This window comes from Pungitius pungitius, chromosome 5, assembly GCF_949316345.1.
Source record: "Pungitius pungitius chromosome 5, fPunPun2.1, whole genome shotgun sequence".
In the NCBI taxonomy this organism is placed as follows: domain Eukaryota; kingdom Metazoa; phylum Chordata; class Actinopteri; order Perciformes; family Gasterosteidae; genus Pungitius; species Pungitius pungitius.
Window position 1 is genome coordinate 12309289 of NC_084904.1, and position 19597 is coordinate 12328885.

Below are 19597 nucleotides of genomic sequence, written 5' to 3' on the forward strand. Positions count from 1 at the left end.
AGATGTAGGCTTGACTAATGAACAAGCACGAGAGCTACGAGCGTCTAGATATGTGCAGGCGTGTGTGTGTGTGTGTGTGTGACTTAGTGAGGTTGTAGCATAATCTAATGAGAGGGTCCCTTCTCTTTTAACCGCAGAATCAAACACATTGCATGTTAGTACTCATTCACTAAGACCATCTGACAGGCAACACCAACAATGCAGCAAACCCTTCTGCCATCTCGCTCCCACACACATCGTCATGCATTTTGCACGCAAACACTCACACACAAACACCCACAAAGTCTTGACTGGCTGTTCGTCACACAATAACTTATCAGCCTTATCTTGGCGTGTGACAAAGCAGTTTTATGGTGATCAGAATATTATATCTAAACCAATCCTAACCAGAAAGAAGAAAACATGTGCCACCATCAGCTGTCAATAAAGTCATTTATTATTTCACACAATGGATAACATGAACAACTGTAGTTCTTCTTAATAAGTGCTCAACACTGCCTGCCAATAGAAGGGTAGCAAAAGAATGAGCTTTTCTTTCTGTGGAAAGAGAAATAAAAACAAAACAAAAAATGAACCTACAAGATCATGAAAGATAAACATGACCAAAAGCATGCCAGCGGACATGGATATACACATATATTGCATGTATATATGTGCTTAAGACATATATTTGTATGCCAGCAAATGCAAATACAAAATGTATGTGTACATTTACACATACATACTGTGAAGGATATATGCATATACATGCGCATCTAGTATTTACTCTATATGTCAAATATTTGCAGTTTTTAATATTCATACAATGTACAAAATTGCTTCATGAATTAAAAAATTCATTACAAAAAAAACATATCAAACAATGTACAAGACTTGCTCCAAATTCAATTGAAATCCAACTTTCGGCTTGTCTAAAATATTTATGCATACAATCAGGTTGAGCATGCAAATAAAAGAAACCCACTCTAGAAAAAGGTTCAAATACACTATGTTTACAAACTAAAATATGCCCACACAGTTAGAAGAGTTCATGTTGTGCTCTAAAGAAGTACATTTATTGGTTTTCTCAACGCTTCATCAGCTTTAAACAAAACTGTAGCTTTGAACTGTGACGTATGCTGTGTGGATGATCACATGTACATCTATGAGCTTCTGTCTCACGTGACCCCTCACTCATCACAGCATGCTACAAAGGGAACAGGGAGTGATAAAATGTAGGTGCCAATATATCACATTCTAGTTGTTGATGTGAACTGCGCGTGCGTGGGCTTCGCTAAATACTTCGCAATCGCTGATTTAAGGTCAAGCGCTGCCGCGCTGCCCTTGATGCTAGGACCCAAAACAACGATAAAGGATCCTTACATCACTGCTGAGAGGCCTTCTGCCGCCACTTGGCCGGATCAGACTGGTTCTGTCTGCTAAGTACTAAACAACAGTGAGCTTGAACCCTTTTCACAGCCACACCCCCTCTTCGCTCTCCGTGTAGAGTGAAAGCTCTGGATTAGGACAATACTTGTCAGTGTTAGAAGGCACCGGAGCGTTGGCTGGTAGAAGATACAGACAGGACAGACAACACCTGGGGGTCTTTAACTCTTACACGAGAAAACCGCTGACTGACCACAGTAAGGAGTAAGCTGCCAAGCGTGTAGTCTCTACACCGCACAGACCACACATCCAGACCTCATCTTCACCACAACAGACTGCAGACCCACCGGAAGTCATCAAGCAAAGCGAGGTTAAGCACATTAACTTTAGGGCGAGGGTATTTTGGACTATTTTCTCTGACAACTCTCCCCACACGCAACCTTCACGCTCGTACTTTTCATGCTACTCCACTCACCCGACTGGCTGCAGGCAGAATAGTTGCATTTCAGTGGGGGATCCTATTTTTGGTAGAGTGCACTACAGTGAGGCTTTCATCCTCTTAGAACTTCTGAAGGTGTGATAAGGCAATCTATTTTTTTTAGCATTCTGTGTAATTTAACGGACTGAAACAATGACTATCGATGTACAGCAGAATTTGTCAAATAGGAACATCAGGTAATCATTTCTTTCTTCTTCTTGGGTTTTGAGCAGTCTTGATATAGAGAGACAGAGAGTGTCTATTGTGGTTTGAGGAGACAGTCCCAGCATAGTTGAGCCCAATCGGTATCCATGCAGGATGAACCTACTAACACTATTTACAACATTTACTCGCAAAACTATAGTTTTACATCTGGTTAAGGCTGTACTGCAGAGAGCTGCAGCAACTATAGTTTTCATGAAATGATAGTCACTTTCTGCACAACGTATTACAAATTATTACTGGTATTATTCACAATTCTTGTTATATTAATTAATTTTATTCAGTAAGTAAGACCACTTATTTCTCTTTGATGAAGGGCGGACCCAGAACAGAAATTCCTTTTAAGGTCATTGCCAGGCATGGCCTGATGCATAGCAAATAACAATGTAGGAGAATGCGGTCTCCATGACAACCTCCCCTGTTCCTCCTTTGCCAAGTGCATAACCAGTTTTATGGTTTCAAAAAAAGGTTACACACAGAGCAGAGTAAATTATCTTAAAATATATCTGGGAGATTTAGTACAATTAATATTTCTGGATAGATACAGTGGACCTTTCTGAATGTAGGCCAGTACAAGGTGTGTATTTAATACAGTAATATCATAATTGTATAGATCCATCCCGGCCTTCCAGAACTGATATGATAATACTCATATTCACTCACATTACTAGGAGGAAGCTGGTGACAGAGGATGCTGACTACGGAAGCCTGGAACGGACACACGCAGTGTCAAGGTTCTGAAGACACGTCATGTGCACAATCGGGAATATTTTGGGTCAATTTGGGGGCACTCGTTGCCACTTGATATTACTACGGTCAAATGTAACTGGTGAGAGAAAGAAACATAAGGCACAAGTTGAACTGCTGCAACCGAGAATCCCACCCAATCCAAAGAAAACTGAATCTCTTGAAACAAAACTATCAAAAATGCTAAAGAAACACTGATCCATTGCTTATATTTTGAAATACTTATTTGAGAAAATACCAACCACTACCTAAAGCCACAGATACTGTAGATAGTTGAACAAAGGCTTGACATATTGACACAAAAATTCAAGATGGCTACATTCTAGAGTTCACTTTACATTGGTGCCAACGTGGTGGAGAGTTTGTCAAACTCTGATTCAGATTCTTTTAAATAATACATCCTCGCTATGAATACTGTAACTTTGGTTTCTAAATCTAAACACTGGATTTACTTTCAAAAAAATATTTCCAGGGACACGTATTGAAATGATGTTCAATCAAATCAGGTAGAAAGACTGGGATTAGCTTTTCAAAACACTGACTGTGAGCCCTCTTCGGTTGAACTGCCGGATCACAATTCAGACTCGGGCTTCGGTTTGACGCTTTTGGCTGCGCAGCCTGCATATACAAATTGATTAAAATAATGCGTGCTCTCTGGAATGGATTTCCACTCCATTGAAGGCCAAAACATAAGGCTAGAACAAGCATGTAAGTGCTGCATTTGATTGATGCAAGTGTTTATGTTCTCATAGTGCAATAAACCAATTTTAAGGTTTACCAACAACACACCTGATATTTTTCCTGTATGCGATGCCCCCTGGATATAAACACATAAATGAGTGTATGAATGAATACATGTGGTTCCTTCTGTCTGAAAACAAACTTGTCTTGAGTCTCACCCATGTCTGTTTTTGGTTATAAAATAATACACAACTCTCATTGTCTATGGTACAACAATTCTATTTGATATACTGTATGTCATGTATACATGTCTATGAGCTGGTTTCTCATTGTACAAGGCAGGCAACAGTGGACATTGTTTCTATGTACAGTCTGGGACAGTCTCATCCACCATATTGCCTTTATATCACTATTTAGAGCAGGAATGTGATCTGTGTTCCTCTTCAAAGTGACACAGGGTTAGGTTGAGGGAGGAGAAGCAATGGGAAATGAAAATCATGATCTGGGACTAGATGAGAGGATAAAGGGAGATGACGTTTAACAGCAGGCACCAGGGAGAGCTAAAGAATTGGGGACAGTGATGGGCAGGGGAGCGTGCCAGCAAATATCAGTGACTCCTCAGAGTCAAACCAGGAAGGTACAGATAAGGGTGTGAGTAATAAACAGGGATAAGTAATGGGGTATGGTGGGTTAATTACTGCTGTCTTGTCCTATGTCTTTGAAAAGCGTCCACAGAAAGGCAAAAATAAGCAGAGCTGCACAGTTTAATATTAACCACTCTCCCTCCCCTTGCTGGTAAATATATGGCGAAAGCCACATTCAGATACAGTATCATAAAGTACCATAAACACCACTGTATCAGATACATAAAGAATCACATAATATCCTACACTATCATAAGTACCACACACCTTTATAGCATCAGATTTAGTATCAAACAGTACCATATAGTGCCATTGCAAAGGAAGGTCCAATGAATCCTTGAAAGGCTCATCTCTTGTTGGGCTTAGCAAGCAGAGGGAAGCTGCGACCCTCCTGTGTCCTCACAAACCAGACAGGAGAAAGTCAAAGTGCACCAAAGAGTCCCAGAATGAAGGGGCACTGCATCAGAAACGGGACCGGCTCCAACAACTGCTCTCTGTTAGGTTACGGGGTTGCTCTCTCCTGCCGGTTTATTGACTGGAAGGAGCCCATAACTCGTCCCTGGTGTGGCCCCTGCCTCTGCGCTTCCCCCCCGTCGAGGCCAGTGGAGGCACAGATCGCGCTTGATGCACCACAGTCTCGATTGTTGCTGAGATGGAATCGTGATTTGAGAACTCCAGCAGCTCGGGGGTCAAGCTCGACCTGAGGCTCTGCCTGCCCGACAGGTCATCACACCTCTGCAGGACAGGCATCCCCTGAGTCCTCCCATCACCTCTCCTTCCGGCCGACACGTCCAGACCGCGACAATCAGGCCGAATATCCACACTCCTATTGGTCGGCTGGGATTCTTCGATAGGCTTTTTTCGGGGCCGACCAGGCCGTCTTTTGACGACGTTGTTTCCTGTTTTGGCTTGTCGCTGCAGGCGCTTAGCACGGAGGATCTTCTGCACATGCTCAAAGTTCAAAGAATGCATCCTCCTCACGTCCTTGTGGATCTGTTCCACCTCGTGTCGTTTATACCTCCGCTTACCGGGAACATCTGGGAGAAGAGAAAGAGAAGAGAGTGAGTGGTGAGGTGATCGCATGGAGAAAAAAGATACACTAAAGGCTGCAGAGAGAAAAGGCGTAATTATGTTCACATCTCAGTACAAATGGGCAGCCCTGGAAAGGCCAGGAAAGACACTGTGCCAATTTAGCTCATCGAGAGAATCCGTCTTTTTTTTTTTTTGTTGCTTCAAGAGCTTCCTGCTAATTTTGACATATCCATGTAAGCCTTTGAAAGCCCAGCTGAGCCAGGAGAGCAGATCCTATCCTGCAATTGTCTACTACAGAGCAGAGAGGAGAGGGGAGAGGAGGAGATCCCATTCTGCTAGCAGGAAATCCACAGAAATGTCTCGTTCAACCGTTTAGATGTCGCTACACAATAACGACCCTGCGCATCTGGAGCACAGGCTGCCAAAACGCCAAACACACATGTCAACACATTTATTCACATGCGCATCCTCGCACAAATACAAACACACACATAAGCGTGCATCCCCATCATGCACAAATAAAGAATTCAGCAGTTCAGAATGGCTGAGCAGAAGAAACCGGAGCCATTTTGCTTCCTTTAAACTAGTGAACTGGGCAGTATTCTTTTTCCCTGCTGTTCTCTCCTGTCTCCTTCCACTTTTCCCCATCACTCTACTCTTCATAGGCAGCGCCATGCTACTCTCTAATTTTCAATTAAACTGGTAACACTGCACCATTTCATTTCCCTCTCTTTTTCAGAAACAGCTTCCCGGTGTTGGTCCATCGCTGTGATTCTTTTTGTTTCCCATCTCTGTCCCATTTTGCCCCCCCCCCCCCCCCCCCCCCCCGCCCCCCCCCCCCCCCTCCTGGGCACTGTTCCCGGGGCTCAGACTGAGCCACAGCCAAAATGGAGGAAAAGCACAATCAGCCGACAGCCCCTAAGCAGTGTGCACAAAATATCCCAGGTCTTTTTTCCTAGAGCTACACTCCTCTTTCTCCATTTCCCAACTATATCCTCTCTTCTTTCTCTCCAGAATCCTGCTGATTCAATGTAGCGTGGTTCTGCAGCAGATTGCAAGGTGTTGATATAGAGATGCACAACCCATTTTAGAATATTACTGTTTGTTTCATCAAGCATGGCATCATGGGTTAGTTTAATTAAACTAATTAAAAGATTTGTAATAAAATCACAGAAAGTCTGTTTTTCCATTTAGAGATCCCAAATTGGAACGCTGAAAGGTATATTTTAAGTTTTAATAGTTTATAGCTCAATGGCAAGCTTTTCACTAATGTAGTAATTGTAAGGGAAAATACAAGGAGGCCTGACCGCCCTCCATTTAAAAATCAGCGGAACATCTCACTCTGTTGTTGCTCAAAAATGTAGAGCAGACAGTGAAATTAGTCTAATGCAGAAAGCACTAAGTAGCAGTAGTTTATGAGCTGTGCACAGGCTCAGGTATCGGGCTCACACATACAGACACGCTACAAAGTACCAGAAATTTATGAGCTGCATACACAGAACATAAAACCAGTGACCTTCAGCGGTGTGAGGGGTCGTATAGCACTCAGGACCTGTTTCTCACTGCAATGGGAAGTCACTACTACACAGAGATACATGCGCACAGCTCGGGCTCCAGACAGGTCATCCCCATCATTTAACAGGAGTGTTTCTCCTCATGAAAATGCCCGTGTGCTCGATCAAGTCATGTGACAATTCTGTTCACAGATTCAGTAGAAGATGCCACTTTTCAGCAGCAGTGAGAAACACTAAATCAACCAATCTGACTATGTGTGTATATATGTGAATATCCGTGTGGGTCTATGTGTGCATGTGTACATATATGTACGCGCGCCTGTGTTTTAATTGGGGTAAAGCTGTGAAGTGAGGCAGTAAGTCATGCTAGAGGAGGGCCAGTTAGAAGGGGGAAAAGAGAGGATGGCGGGGGAACGAGGGGGAGGGGAGACGAGGGAAAAAGCCGAAAGAGAAAAGGAAGGGAAAAAGATATAAGGGGGAGGGGGAGCAAGAGGAATTGGGGAGGGGGGGGCGTCTGACTGTCGGGATTGGGGGAGAGAGGCGAAGGAGGGAAGCAAGAGCAAGAACTGCAGAAGCAGCAATAGCAGAGAAGAGAAGAAGGACATGGAAGGTAGAAGAGGAACAACAACACTGGAGTTGGGGGGGGGGGGGTAGTGTATATATGAGTCATCCGTCCTGGATTCCCTGGGGTGGGGGGTGTATTCTAACTGAGCCCCTGGCTTCTCCTCCCCACCACTGGACTAGGCCCCAGTCATTAAACCCCTGGCTGCCAGCCAGCTCTTTTAAAACAGGCAAGGGCCTTTTTACGGCATGTCTGTAGAAAATAAATCACACTGTGTGAATAATATATCTCTGGCAAACGCATTGGCAGGAGAGTCACAGCGAGGGAGGGAGGGACGGAGGGGAGGAAGGAGAGATTGGTGAATTATAGTCGTCTCCATCCATGCATTACGTTCTCTCTATCCCCAACCAGATGTGCTCAAAGACAGCAGAATACAAAATGTACCAGAATTACCCAGTCTGGAAGTGAGAATCTGGGAGTACCCTGCTTTTGTCTGCTTTAAGTCCTGATAATGCTGCACATGGCATATTTATAAATATGAATCACCTTGAAGAGTATTCTTCCATCTGCATTTAAATAGGGAATATCCTCTTAACTCTGACTAAATATGTGATTAAGTCTGAATTCCAACAAATAACACTCCGCTTATCACTAGGGAACAGAATAATATGGTGAGCAGCAATTATTTTTACAACATGCTCCTGATTTTGCCATATTAAAAGCTCTGCAACGTTTGGCAGGATAAGATTATATCTACCTGGCTTGCCAGGCAAGATGCCAACACTTAAGCCTAGAGTGCAGCATATTTCACTAAGCAGTATGCTTATCCAGTGTTCCCTCACTGTAGGGAGGGTAAATTACGTTAAGGTACTTTTCATTTTGAGGTAGCTACAGGAAGTATAGTCATAAGTCAACTGGTTAGATAAAGTAAAGCCAGCAACCAGCAGCTAGTGCAGTCAGATCGGTAGTGACGTCCATTGCTGTTTTGAGCTACTGTTGGAGTGAGCCAAACACGTCCTCATGATTCTTTGTATTAGAAGCGTTCCGCTGTTGAACCGTGTGGGTTTTTTATAGTCATAAGTAAACTGCCTCGATAAAGTCAGCAACAAGCACTTATTGCAGTTCAGGTTAAACTCGAGCCTCCAGCATGTCATCAGAGTGTGTAAGTCTCGCTTTATCATCACGGCAAAGGTGCAGCGCACTCTCTTGCAAATCCCCCAGGTGGTTACAAACGAACAGGTAGACCTAATGTAAGTGCTTCTTACCATCGTGGGGGGGGCTGGCGAAGTTGTTCATCCTTCCTGGCTCCTGCCGCGCCGTTTGGAATGACATTAAGCCCTGCTCTCCAAATACGGCGAGCCTTGTCTTCCTGCTCCGCCCGCCACACTCCTCCTCCCGTGACCCCAGGAAGAGGTCAGAAGCTGACTCCGGCCGCTGGGCTTGGCTACTGTAGCTGCTCATGAAGCTGTTTATTGGCTGACGAGTCTGACGGGAGTGGAACTGGCTGTCAGCGAGAGAGTGTGTAGACAGCTGCTCCGACTCAAACATCCCTAAGCTGGATCCCAGGCCTGAACCTCGACCACCGCCACTCTGCTTCTCCAGATGCTTTGAAGGGCCCTGACCGGCCGTGTCCCTCCTGTCACTCAGCAGGCTGAGGCGTGAACTGGTCTTTGCTCCGCTGAACAGCCCTCCCAACTCTTGCCGATCGCGCAGGGAAAGGAGGGGTTCGTCCTTGTGCTTGTGTTTGTGCTTGTGCTTCCTCTTATGGAGGCGAACCCCAGCAAGGCCACCTGCACTGACGCTGCCCAGTGAACCCAGGCCCTCTCCCCTCACGGAGGGCCCCTGGAGTGGGCCGCCGGTGCTGCGGAGCTTGGCCCCTGCTTGGAGTTGTGAGTGTCCACTGGAGTGGAACGCCTTCGGAGGGGGGACGGCAGGCCTCATGAAGGGAGAAGGAGGCGCGGGTCCCAGCGAGTGGTGGGGCAGGTAGAACGGGGGCGCGGGGGGAAAGTAGCCCAGACTCAGAGGAGGTGCGTAAGGCATCGGATACGGTGCTGCATAGTAATTCCCCCCCGCCAGTGGATAACCATATCCTTGAACGAAAGGCAGCTTCGATGTGATTGGCTCGCTGGCTTTGGCCGGGCGGCCGCGTCTCCTCTTGGCCTTCAGGTCAGCGCTCCTGCGGAGGTACGAGCCGGAGTCACACGAGTACGAGTCGTAGGTTAGAGGGTAGTAATGATGGAAGTTGAGGCGGAAAATGGAGGGATATGGCTGCTGGGGGAGGCAGGTGTATCGTCTGTGAGACACTCGTAGCTGCTGGAGCTTTGAAACAACCTACAGGGAGAATGAAAAAAGAACATAAAAAAAAATACATCATACATACACAATATGCACTACAGTGCTTGGTCGAAGATCAGGCAAGATATTCATTGTTTTGTTTCTAACCTCCTCCAGTTCAGAGAGAAAGTGAAGATGATCCCGGCTCTGTAGGCACTTCCTCTTCCGTCGGTGATGTTTTTGCTTCTTTTCTTGTTGTGACAGGAAGTTGTCAACAGCAGTTACTTTCCGTTCACAGCGTGCTCTGCTGCCTCGGTTGGACGCCTCCAGGGCCGCTGCCTCCGCAGCCTCAAACCCACACAGATCAAACGAGTACCTGTGTGAACACATGAAATATTAAATCACGCCAAAACCACTACAGTCATAAATGTAAAATATAATATATGATATACCAAAAACTCTAAATGAAGGTTGAAGACTGTAAAAGTACCTGCGTCGAGAGGCGGAAGCCTTCTCCGTTTGATCTGAGGTGCTGTTGTTGTCTGTCCCAATCCCACTGTCACTTGGAATGGTCTCCTCGCTGTGGGACTCGCTGATGGGGGACAGGGTCACCTCCTTCACTGATGCCCCCTCGGACAGGTGGGATGGAGAATTAGCCAGAAGTCGTGGAGGGGACAGTTTCCAACCGCCAGAGAGGAAGCTTCTGCCCGGTGGTTTGGAGGGCAGGGCTGAGATGGGCTGCAGACTGGGCATAGTGGCATCAGAGTGGCTGGTCCTTAAGGACGGACCACAGGAGCTGGGAGATAACGTGGCCGAAGGCACCACAGTGCTCTCGTAGAGGCCAGATGTGGAGACGGACAAGGTGGGCGTGTCTCTAGTGGCTTTGGGAGGATTGGAGCCTTGGGTTTCTGCTCTGGGTTTCCGGCCTCTCTTCTTTCCGATGTAGATGGTTCCTCTCTTGCTGACATTTATCTGTTTTCCCAGCCGAGCCTCTATAGTGGACGCCATGGCACTCATGGCTGAGGTCACAGGGCCAGAAGAGGATTTCAGGCCAAGGGAGCCGTTCTGACTGGACCCTGAAAGGATCTCGTTCAGGATGCTTTGCATTTTACCAAGCTTCATCTTATTCACCGGCCTGGACGGCCCCCTACCACGCTTTAGTTTCAGAGTATTCGTATTGCCGCTGGTGGTCATGGAGGCCATTTGCACTAATGTGTTTAGTGTGTGTGTCTTCCTTCTCCGGTTTAGCCCCGCAAAGGTCTCCTGGGCCAGTGGGCTTGGAGGTGAGGTGGACGTACCCTCGTGGATGGTCTCCACCGTTAGCAGAGGCTGTTTCTTGGGTCGTCCTCGTTTCCTCTTAACGGGTGTGTGGACGGTCAGGCTGTCAGTGTTGGTGTAGAGTGGGCTGGAGGGGGTGATGGGGAAGGCTGAAGGTGGGTCAGCTAAGGTCAAGGAGCTCCCCCGGTGGTCTCTCTGGGGTGATGTGAGGCAGGAATGGCTCTTAGCTTTCAGGTAGGACCATCTGTCCTTGGCCTTGGTTGTTCTGGAGCAGGCAGTGGAGCCGGTGCTGTGGCTGGGGCTCGGACTCAAGGCTGTCCTGGGTTTGGGGCTGAGACTGGCGGTGATGTGAGCCCTCGGGCTCGGACTCATGCCGCCCCTGGGGCTTAGGTTTGGGCTTGGGTGTCTGGGATTTGTGTTAAGATTGGCTTTGTTGATGTGATTATAAGCCAGCTCTCTGTGTTTCAGGGTGTCTGGGCTGAGCTTAGGACGACCCACAGGGTTCTTTTTCATTCTGTTTGCACTCAAAGCTGTCTCTAAGTCAGACCCGCTTATGACTACCTCTCCTCTTTCTGCCCTGTCTAACCTCTCTCCCTTTTCTCTCTTATCGCATTTATCCGCTCTCTCTGCTTTTTCCACGCGGTCTCTTGTGACATCGGCGGGACTTGTGAGTTGAGAGTCGTTTTTGTGATTCTCCATCTTATGTGCTACTTTGGGTTCCGGGGCACCCGGCTGGTGCTTCTTTGTGCTGTCAGAGTCCTGCCGTTGCTGTAATTGCTCCTCAGCAGAAAATGACTCGTCAAAAGAAGGCCTTCTCCGCCTCTTTCTTCCTTTCCCTTCATCTGTCAGCATTGGCGTCCCTCTGTCTTCTTCATCTCCTCTCCTCCCAGGAATGGCTCGCTCTCTTTCCTCTTTTCTGCTTTCCTCTCTATCTTGATGGAACCGCTCAGCTGTCTCATCTTGCCTGTACTTATGCCTCTCCTCTGAATTAGTTGGGCTCTCCAATCTATTCTCTGGCTGTCTTATCCAAGGTGTATCAGCACCGTGGGGATTACAGAGCGTCCTCTGAGAGTCTTTCCTTCCGTACTTCCTCTTGATGTTCCCAAAGAGCTGCTCACTGACCTCTTGCAAGCCCCTTCCCCTGGAGAGATACGGAGAAAAAATGGAGACAGGTGGAACGGAGGGAGGGATGATAAATGTTTTGTAATTTACAGACACTAGACCATGTACCAGCATTTAATGGAACATTTTCTATTTGTTGTGTGTGACCTCACATATCCGGGATTACTTTTAGTGTGCTATACAAGAAGATATCCTGCTATTCATATACAAGTTGAATCAAACATGGGTCTGATTTATCCAGTTAAAGGAAGGTTTCACTTTCCCCTCTAAATATTCATCATTAAAGTCCCTCTTCCGAAAGTATATAATTTTACCCCACAAAATATTACAATACAGCATAGTTTTTTTTTTCAACTCTCTTCCATCCCCAGTGCAGCGTACAGTATTAATGTTTGGCTCACAAAAACATCCACCTAAAAAAAAAACGCTTCATACTTGCTGAGCGACGTCAGGTTGAGAATACTGGCATCTGTAACCACTGGCAACTGCAGGTCTGGAGTCAGGGATCTCTGGGGTGAGGGGCTTCGCGTAGCTGCTCGTGAGAAAGGTTGGTTTGGATCAACTGAAGTGCTCCTGTTGGCTCCCGCCAGTTCTCTGCCTGGCTCTGAATCTGCAGGATTTGCCGGGGATGCAGAAGGTGCCGGAGACGTGATCCAGTCGGGATTAATTTGGTGTTGATGTGCATGAGCGAATGGTTGTGCGAGCATGTGATGTGTTTGCTGCGTGTGTGTAGGAGTGAGGGAGCTGCGGAGCTGGTGTTTGGGCAGAGTGTGATCTCCCAGTAGTTGCAGCAGGCCTCCCTCTCTTTGCTCAGGCATTCTGAACTGCCGCTCGTACGTCTGGGGACAGAAAAAAGACAAAGAAAGACCGGTTACTACGTACAAACTGCCATCACGAGGCGAATGAGGGGATCATAAAACTATGAACTCTCCATTTTGTGTTTTCATAACATCTCCACATAGATCCTACTTTTCTGTCACATAGAATCCATGTGCTGCATCCGGCCTTTTTTTTGTCCGCATCAAATCCGAAGCTTTTAATACATCTTGTGAGCATGAGCAGACAGTGTGCAACAAAACAAAAGGCTTGTTTACAGAGCAATTAAATTCCTGTGGCAAGGATGTACCACGCTGTGAGGGCTGGGGGAGGGCTGCACACAGTATTAACACAGTAGCCTCGCTGAGCCGTGTCCCTGACTGTCCCGGACCAATATGGACTTATATATTATTATATATATATATCATCTTTGTTTTGTTGAGAACTCTCCTATACTCTTCACAACATAACTTGCTGAGATGTTGTATAATGATGTCACGGTTTGGTTCTCCTTCCTGTTTTATTTTGTAGTTTCATGTCCCTGAAAGTCCACTTCCTGCCTTGTCCTGTAATTGCCTGTTGTTTCCACCTGTGTCCAATCACCTGCACCTGCACCTCCCTAGTGTATTTAAGTCCTGTGTGCCTGTTGTATGTTACCCGGCGTCGTTGGTGCACGTTCCTTTGATTTGTGTGTTTGAATAAAGAGCACCTCTTGGAAACTTCGAAACTCTGCATATGAGTCCTGCCTTCTTCCGCACCAGCTACGTATCCTGACAAATGATTATACATGATTATATTATACATGATGGTGCGCTGCGGACTGAAGGTTGGCGGCTCGAATCCCGGCTGCTCCATGTAGAAGTGTCCCTGAGCAAGACACCTAACCCCTAATTTCTCCCCAGACAAAATGTAACGCATGTGTTACAATGCAATATACTAAGTCGCTTTGGATAAAAGCGTTTGTTTAATGACATGTAATATTTTTATATAACATAAATAGTGCCAAAATAGTGCCTTTATTAAGGGAATCTCAAACAAAGCAGTGATCTGTTTTTAAAATCCTAGTTAATAAGATTGGTTAATATTGGTTTGACTAACAAAATTAGCTTTTGTAGCGGAAGCCCAATGAAGTGCAGTCTTTACTAGAGGAAATTATGAATAATCATTAACATATCTGTAACGCTGTACAGCAGAGGAAGAAAACATGTTAATACATTTGCCTTTTGAAATATTATACATGTATAATATTTATTTCCTGAAACTATTTATAAAAATGACAGTCTTCACCTTGTAACCCATATTTGTAAATGTACAATTAAAACTGTAAAACTTTATATACTGTTTTACACTGTATCACTGCTACATGAAAAGCAAACTGCTGGAAGATAAGAAACTGAGCAGCGGATGAATTTTGTGGTTTAGCCTGTTATTAACAGACTCAGTATGACGCAACAAGACACTGTTCTGCTGCGCTGCAGGGAGATGTAACCTAACCACAGGCCTACATGCACACACACACACACACACACACACACACAAGAATACCGTAGAGGAATACATTTTTAATTTAGGCTTTATGGAATCCTCTATGAACACAGTCAGGCATCCAATTTTAGTCGCTATGGATCGGCACCTCGCCAGATGATTAGCTCCCTTTCTTTGTAGATTCACACATACAGTAATGGAACATATAATGAACGCAGTTCACATCACAGTGCACATATCTGCAAGAACAGATTCATCAGCCACTTTTGAGTCCTTTCTCAACCACTATCCATTCCTCTCTCTCTCTCTCGTTCTACTCTCCCTGCATTAGTGAAGCTGTTAACTCATGTTTTACCTCCACACTGGCTGCAGAAGCTGTTGGTTGGCCACATGCAAGCTGCACAAACTCACAAGCAAAAAAGAGCACATGTGAACCGCAAGCACACACTGTACACACACAAGCACATGAGCACTGAGCGGCGTAAATGATCAACCATGGCAGTAAAAGTATGTGCTAATATGCACACTCTCATTTATCTCGTAAGCACTCACTGCTATGGTATCCTTTCAGTTGTGAGATGTATGTTGGTGTATGAGTGTGTGTGTGTGCACAATGACACTGGTGAGGAAACAGACATTTTTCCTAAAAAAGAAGAATCTTTTAACACAAGCTGTTATAAATGCTTGTCATATGGATGGAGGTAGTAGACCTCATAGACATAGAAAACATTGAATGAAAAAAACGAACCCTAACCCATTGTCGTTCCCAGACAGTTTCAACCTGAGTCACTGATACATCTTAACAGGTGGTCATGTGATAATTGCTCAATTTTGTGCTTTGCAATTTTCTCTTTAGCATGTTTTAAAATGGCCTTTCATCACTCTGTTGAAGGTGATGTCCCTAAAAGTCTCCACTCAGCTTCATCAATGCCACGGGAAAAAAACAGTGTGCTCGACAAATTGATTCAGACATTTATTTGTTGTGCAGACAGTACACTGCTCTGCTCCTGTCATGTGCTGAGTAAACAGGGACTGTGCTACTGGTGGCCTGCAGCAGGTGGCAGCGGTCAGGAGAATCAGCACTAGTCATGGACTCTGACCCTGGAACGGCCCACAAGCACAATAGTTGTGAGGTTTCAACCTCTTCCACAATGTCCTTTTTTCCACAAGTCCCCTCTGATCGAATTAGGATAAGGAGAAAGGCCAGCCGACCCAGGGCATGGCCTCCCTGGAGGCGCTCAGGGCTGTATTCAGGGGTTAAGGGTCGTAATCCACAGCTTGTTCAACAGCCATTTCTAGAACATCTTCCATTGGGCTAGCACTGTAACAAAATGGCAGATATGGAGCTGCACATTCCTTCCCACCGGTGATGTAACTGTCAGATAAGGTCAGGGATAATACATGACTAAGTGCTGCAATCACCAAACTGAAAGGCACTTTGCAAAGGAGTCAGCATATATTAACTAACAAATTTGTTTGTTGCACATAAAAAGTACTCCTTTCTCTGCCCATTTGAAGTTAGGGGAGGAATGTGACGGTATGTCCTTTCCTCTCCTGAAGCTTCGGGTTTTCCAGTGTTGAATAAACTAAACTCTGAGTGGAACTTCTCTCTGTCTCTCTCTCTCTCTCTCTCTCTCACACACACATGCACACACACACACACACACACACACACACACCCACATATAAACACAGAGCACCCTAGCTGCACCATAATACTGGGAAAGAACACCCTAAACAGGCACACCCAAATCTCACAACCCTGCACACATATACACCAACAAACATATACACAAACTCTGCAAACCCACACAGACACACCAAATCACCCTGCCCTTCAAATAGTTTTTCGCAGCCTTTTATTTGGCTGCCCGCCCGGTGGTTAGAGTGTTTCATTTTTCCCTGTGTATGGAACTGGGCAGCTGTCCAGAGAGACACACAAAGAGAGAGAGAGAGAGGGGGGGGGGGGGGGGGGGGCAGGGCAGAGAAATTGTGACGGAGGGGGTTAGTGAGAGAATGAGAGGAGCCGAGAGGGAGGGAAGAAGAGGACCAGCAGAAAAACAAGAAGAGACGTTCCTAGACCCATTAACAACTAGTTCCCTCCAAACCTTCTGATTGATGTGATCCTCTCTCTCTCTCTCTCTCTGCCTGTCACCAACACTCACACACACACTCCTCTTGGCTTTGACACCATGCTGTCTCCCTCTGCCCCTGTGGCCTTGCGCACTGCCCCCCCCTTATCACATCCCTCATTTTCTTCTTCTTTTCTCCTCTCTGGAGCTGACCATTCTCCCCTGTGGGAACTACCCTCCACCCCCCTTCTCTCCAGCTCCATTCACAGCGCTGCTTCCCTGTGATCTGTGTTTCTGACAGCTCTGGACACACACACACACACACACACACAGACACACACAGCTCCTCTGCAAACAAACACCATGAATACTAACACGGCTTTGTGTCCACAGCACTTAAAACGGGGTAAAGGCGAGGATGGGGGGGTGGGGGGGGATGTAGAGAAAAGGAGGGAAAAGCGATGTAGGAGAAAAGAGGCACTGTGTTGATCTTGTGGCCACTCTTACAGACCTCCCCCTCGCTCCCCGCCCCCTCCCCAAACCCCCTCCCTCCTCCTCCCCCTCTTCCATGTTTCTCGTTCTCTCGTATTTCCCACCAGTTCTCCCGGGAATAAAGACTTCCATTCATGCGCCTGAGGAGACCCACAGCAGGGGAGAGAAAAGAGGGAGGAGAAGGGGGAAAAAGATGAGGGGGTGTCAAGGTGGGACAGTTTTGTGGATCACTGGGATCAGGCTCACTGCCTAAAATTGTGTCTGTGTCTGTGTACGCGTACTATTCAAGCCAAAACCAAACTTTTTTCTGAAGTGCCTTCTTTTCCGCGTGCCGCCGCGTTCCCTTTCCTGGCCGGTTAGGGTCAAGGATTCAATCTGCAGCGCATTTGTCCTTTAACTAACTGTAAGAAGGCAGAAGACAGATTTAATGCACAGCAGTAGGTCCTCTTGCGTCCGCGGCGGTAATCCTCCAGATTAGAGTGCTCCCAAAGATAGCAGCGAAAAAAACCAAGAGTCTCCTTGTCACACTGTTCTTCAGACACGCTCAGACGTAGATGACTCAATCTGAACAAAAGCCTGTGATTGGCTGAACAGAAGCATGTTATTACGGTGAAATTAGAGGTTTTCACTCGCTCGGTAATGACAGAAACATTTACATGCTACACAAAGTATACGTCTAATCCCCGCTATTAGCATTAATGGTGTGTGTGCCGGCATATGTGTGTCCTTGTGAATAGCGCTAAGAGACATAGTTTTTTCATAGTGATTATTCCAGTAATTATGTGACAATTTTTCCTCCGGTGTCAGAATTCTCAGCACAATAAAAATATACAGATGCAAAGAGACTGGCCTCGTACACAGTCATTCGGTTAGAACAAGTGCATCACAAGTCGAACTGTTGAATGAATAGATGATTGATCTAAATTACACAAACATACATGCATGTGCACAGCAGACAGTAAATAGGGAGCCGTGTCGTTCACAGTGCTCTGTGCACCATATGACCCAATTGTACCACTTCTATACAACAGGAAACAATTAACAGCCAATGAGCTGCTCTAAATCCTAAGGGATGGCTTCCTGTGTGGAATGATGGGTAATTCAAGACAGAAGCTGTGCTGAGATTAAACACTTCCTCTCTGGCAATGGTGGACTGCAGCAGCGAAGCCTCACTCCCCGACTAGTTAATCACATCTAACGGCCTTTTAACGAATCGTTGTCTAGTTACTCTCGTGATTTGTATACATAAATTACGAAAATCACCTGCACGTTTCTGTACATATGTGTGATAAAAGCTTGAGAAGTGTCTCTGTTATTATGGTACGCCCTATTAGCCTAAAATACTAAAAATACTTTTTATTAGACAATTTGATACAGGAAACAGACCCATTGCGGTAGTGAAATTCGATCCTCACAGAGTGAATAACATTTATTTCTACAGATCAACAATACACACTGGTTTCAGTCATTTATCCAGCAAAAATGTGGTTATGAGCTTTGCAAATGTGAGGATTTTTAATTTTCTCCAAATGAATACAAGTTAAAATTGAATATATCTTTGGACCGTTGCAGGCCGGAAAGAAAACCACTGGATGACGCGCCTGTGGACTTTTAGAAATCGTCCTAATTATTCATTAAGAATGACTCTTTGAAAAAAATGTCTCTTGATTCTGCACTCCAAGTTTGAAGCTTGCAAAGTAACACTTTCATTGCTTTGTCTGTGAATGTCTTAAGTCCTCAGATGATCCGCAGCTTGCAAGACCCAGAGAGTAAGAGAGCCACTCTACAACATCCTCAGTGGCAAAAGTGAGACACAATAGTCTTAACCAATCAGACCGCCTGCCTCCCCTCAGGCCCCCTTATACCAACAATACCGCCTTTGTACTAGGCTGCACTCCACTCTGCGTTCACATACACACACAGAGGCCGCAGCACGGCATCCTACGCTTTCTCAAACGGGCCCAACGCAAGGTGGGAGAAGCAGTGCACCACATCGAGAGCTGCATCAGCGGGTAATAAAAAAAGTGTGTTTGCATTTTTGCTGATAACCCGGCTGTCTGTGTGTCTGTCTGTGTGTGTCTGTCTGTGTGTGTCTGTCTGTGTGTGTGTGTGTGTGTGTGTTTCCTTCCAGCCCTGGGGACATGACTGCAGCTGCCCCCTCGCTCCCTTGTCTAAACCGGCACCCCTCCTTGTTGTAGGTGAGAGGTCACACGAAGTGGCATTCCTCTCTGAGAATGAGTGAGCGAGTACCTCGCCGAGAGAGAGAGAGAGAGAGAGAGAGAGAGAGAGAGAGAGAGAGAGGGAGAGAGTGGGAGAGAGAGAGAGGGAGAGAGTGGGAGAGAGAGGCCGAGCAGGGCAAAAAACGCATCAGAGCAGGGCAGGTAAAGGATGAGGAGCACAGGGCATTCGGGAGTGTTTTTGTGCGTGTGGACGTGAGCGTATGTGTGCGAGTGTGTTGAAATGGACCACTAAACAGAAGACCCTTGCGGCTCGTCCCTGCTTCATTAACACAGCTGTTTGTTTAGTCTGAGCCGCCCCGAGGGACTGACACATCGACAGAAGGACAGACAGACACATTTATATCATTTATTCATGTCCGCATACTTGAGAGAAATCGAGCATTAATAAACAGCAAAACTGCAGAATGATTATTTTACAATGCCTAGTACAAAGATATAAACAACTAGGCAGAAGTCACACGCTAATATGTCAAAAAGCTTTGACTTTAGTGCTGCATGGTGATCCCACACTTTAAATCAATTAGATGATTTTCAAACCAACTAATCAAAAATATAAACATGGTTTAAAAGTAT

General features: G+C 46.0%; 1 protein-coding gene across 2 annotated transcripts in view; it reads right to left on the reverse strand.

Moving 5' to 3' along the window:
- Window positions 1–415: 415 nt before the first annotated feature.
- setbp1 (SET binding protein 1) overlaps window positions 416–19597 on the reverse strand; it is a 31471-nt gene continuing 12289 nt past the window's right edge. For both annotated transcript variants that reach the window (XM_037481840.2, XM_037481839.2), the window contains exons 3-7: window positions 12355–12758; window positions 10010–11938; window positions 9688–9895; window positions 8511–9576; window positions 416–5174 (exon numbers count right to left, since the gene is read on the reverse strand). In XM_037481840.2, the coding sequence (XP_037337737.2) occupies window positions 4666–5174; window positions 8511–9576; window positions 9688–9895; window positions 10010–11938; window positions 12355–12758 (4116 nt within the window). In that variant the 3' untranslated portion in view covers window positions 416–4665. The remainder of the gene's footprint in view (window positions 5175–8510; window positions 9577–9687; window positions 9896–10009; window positions 11939–12354; window positions 12759–19597) is intronic.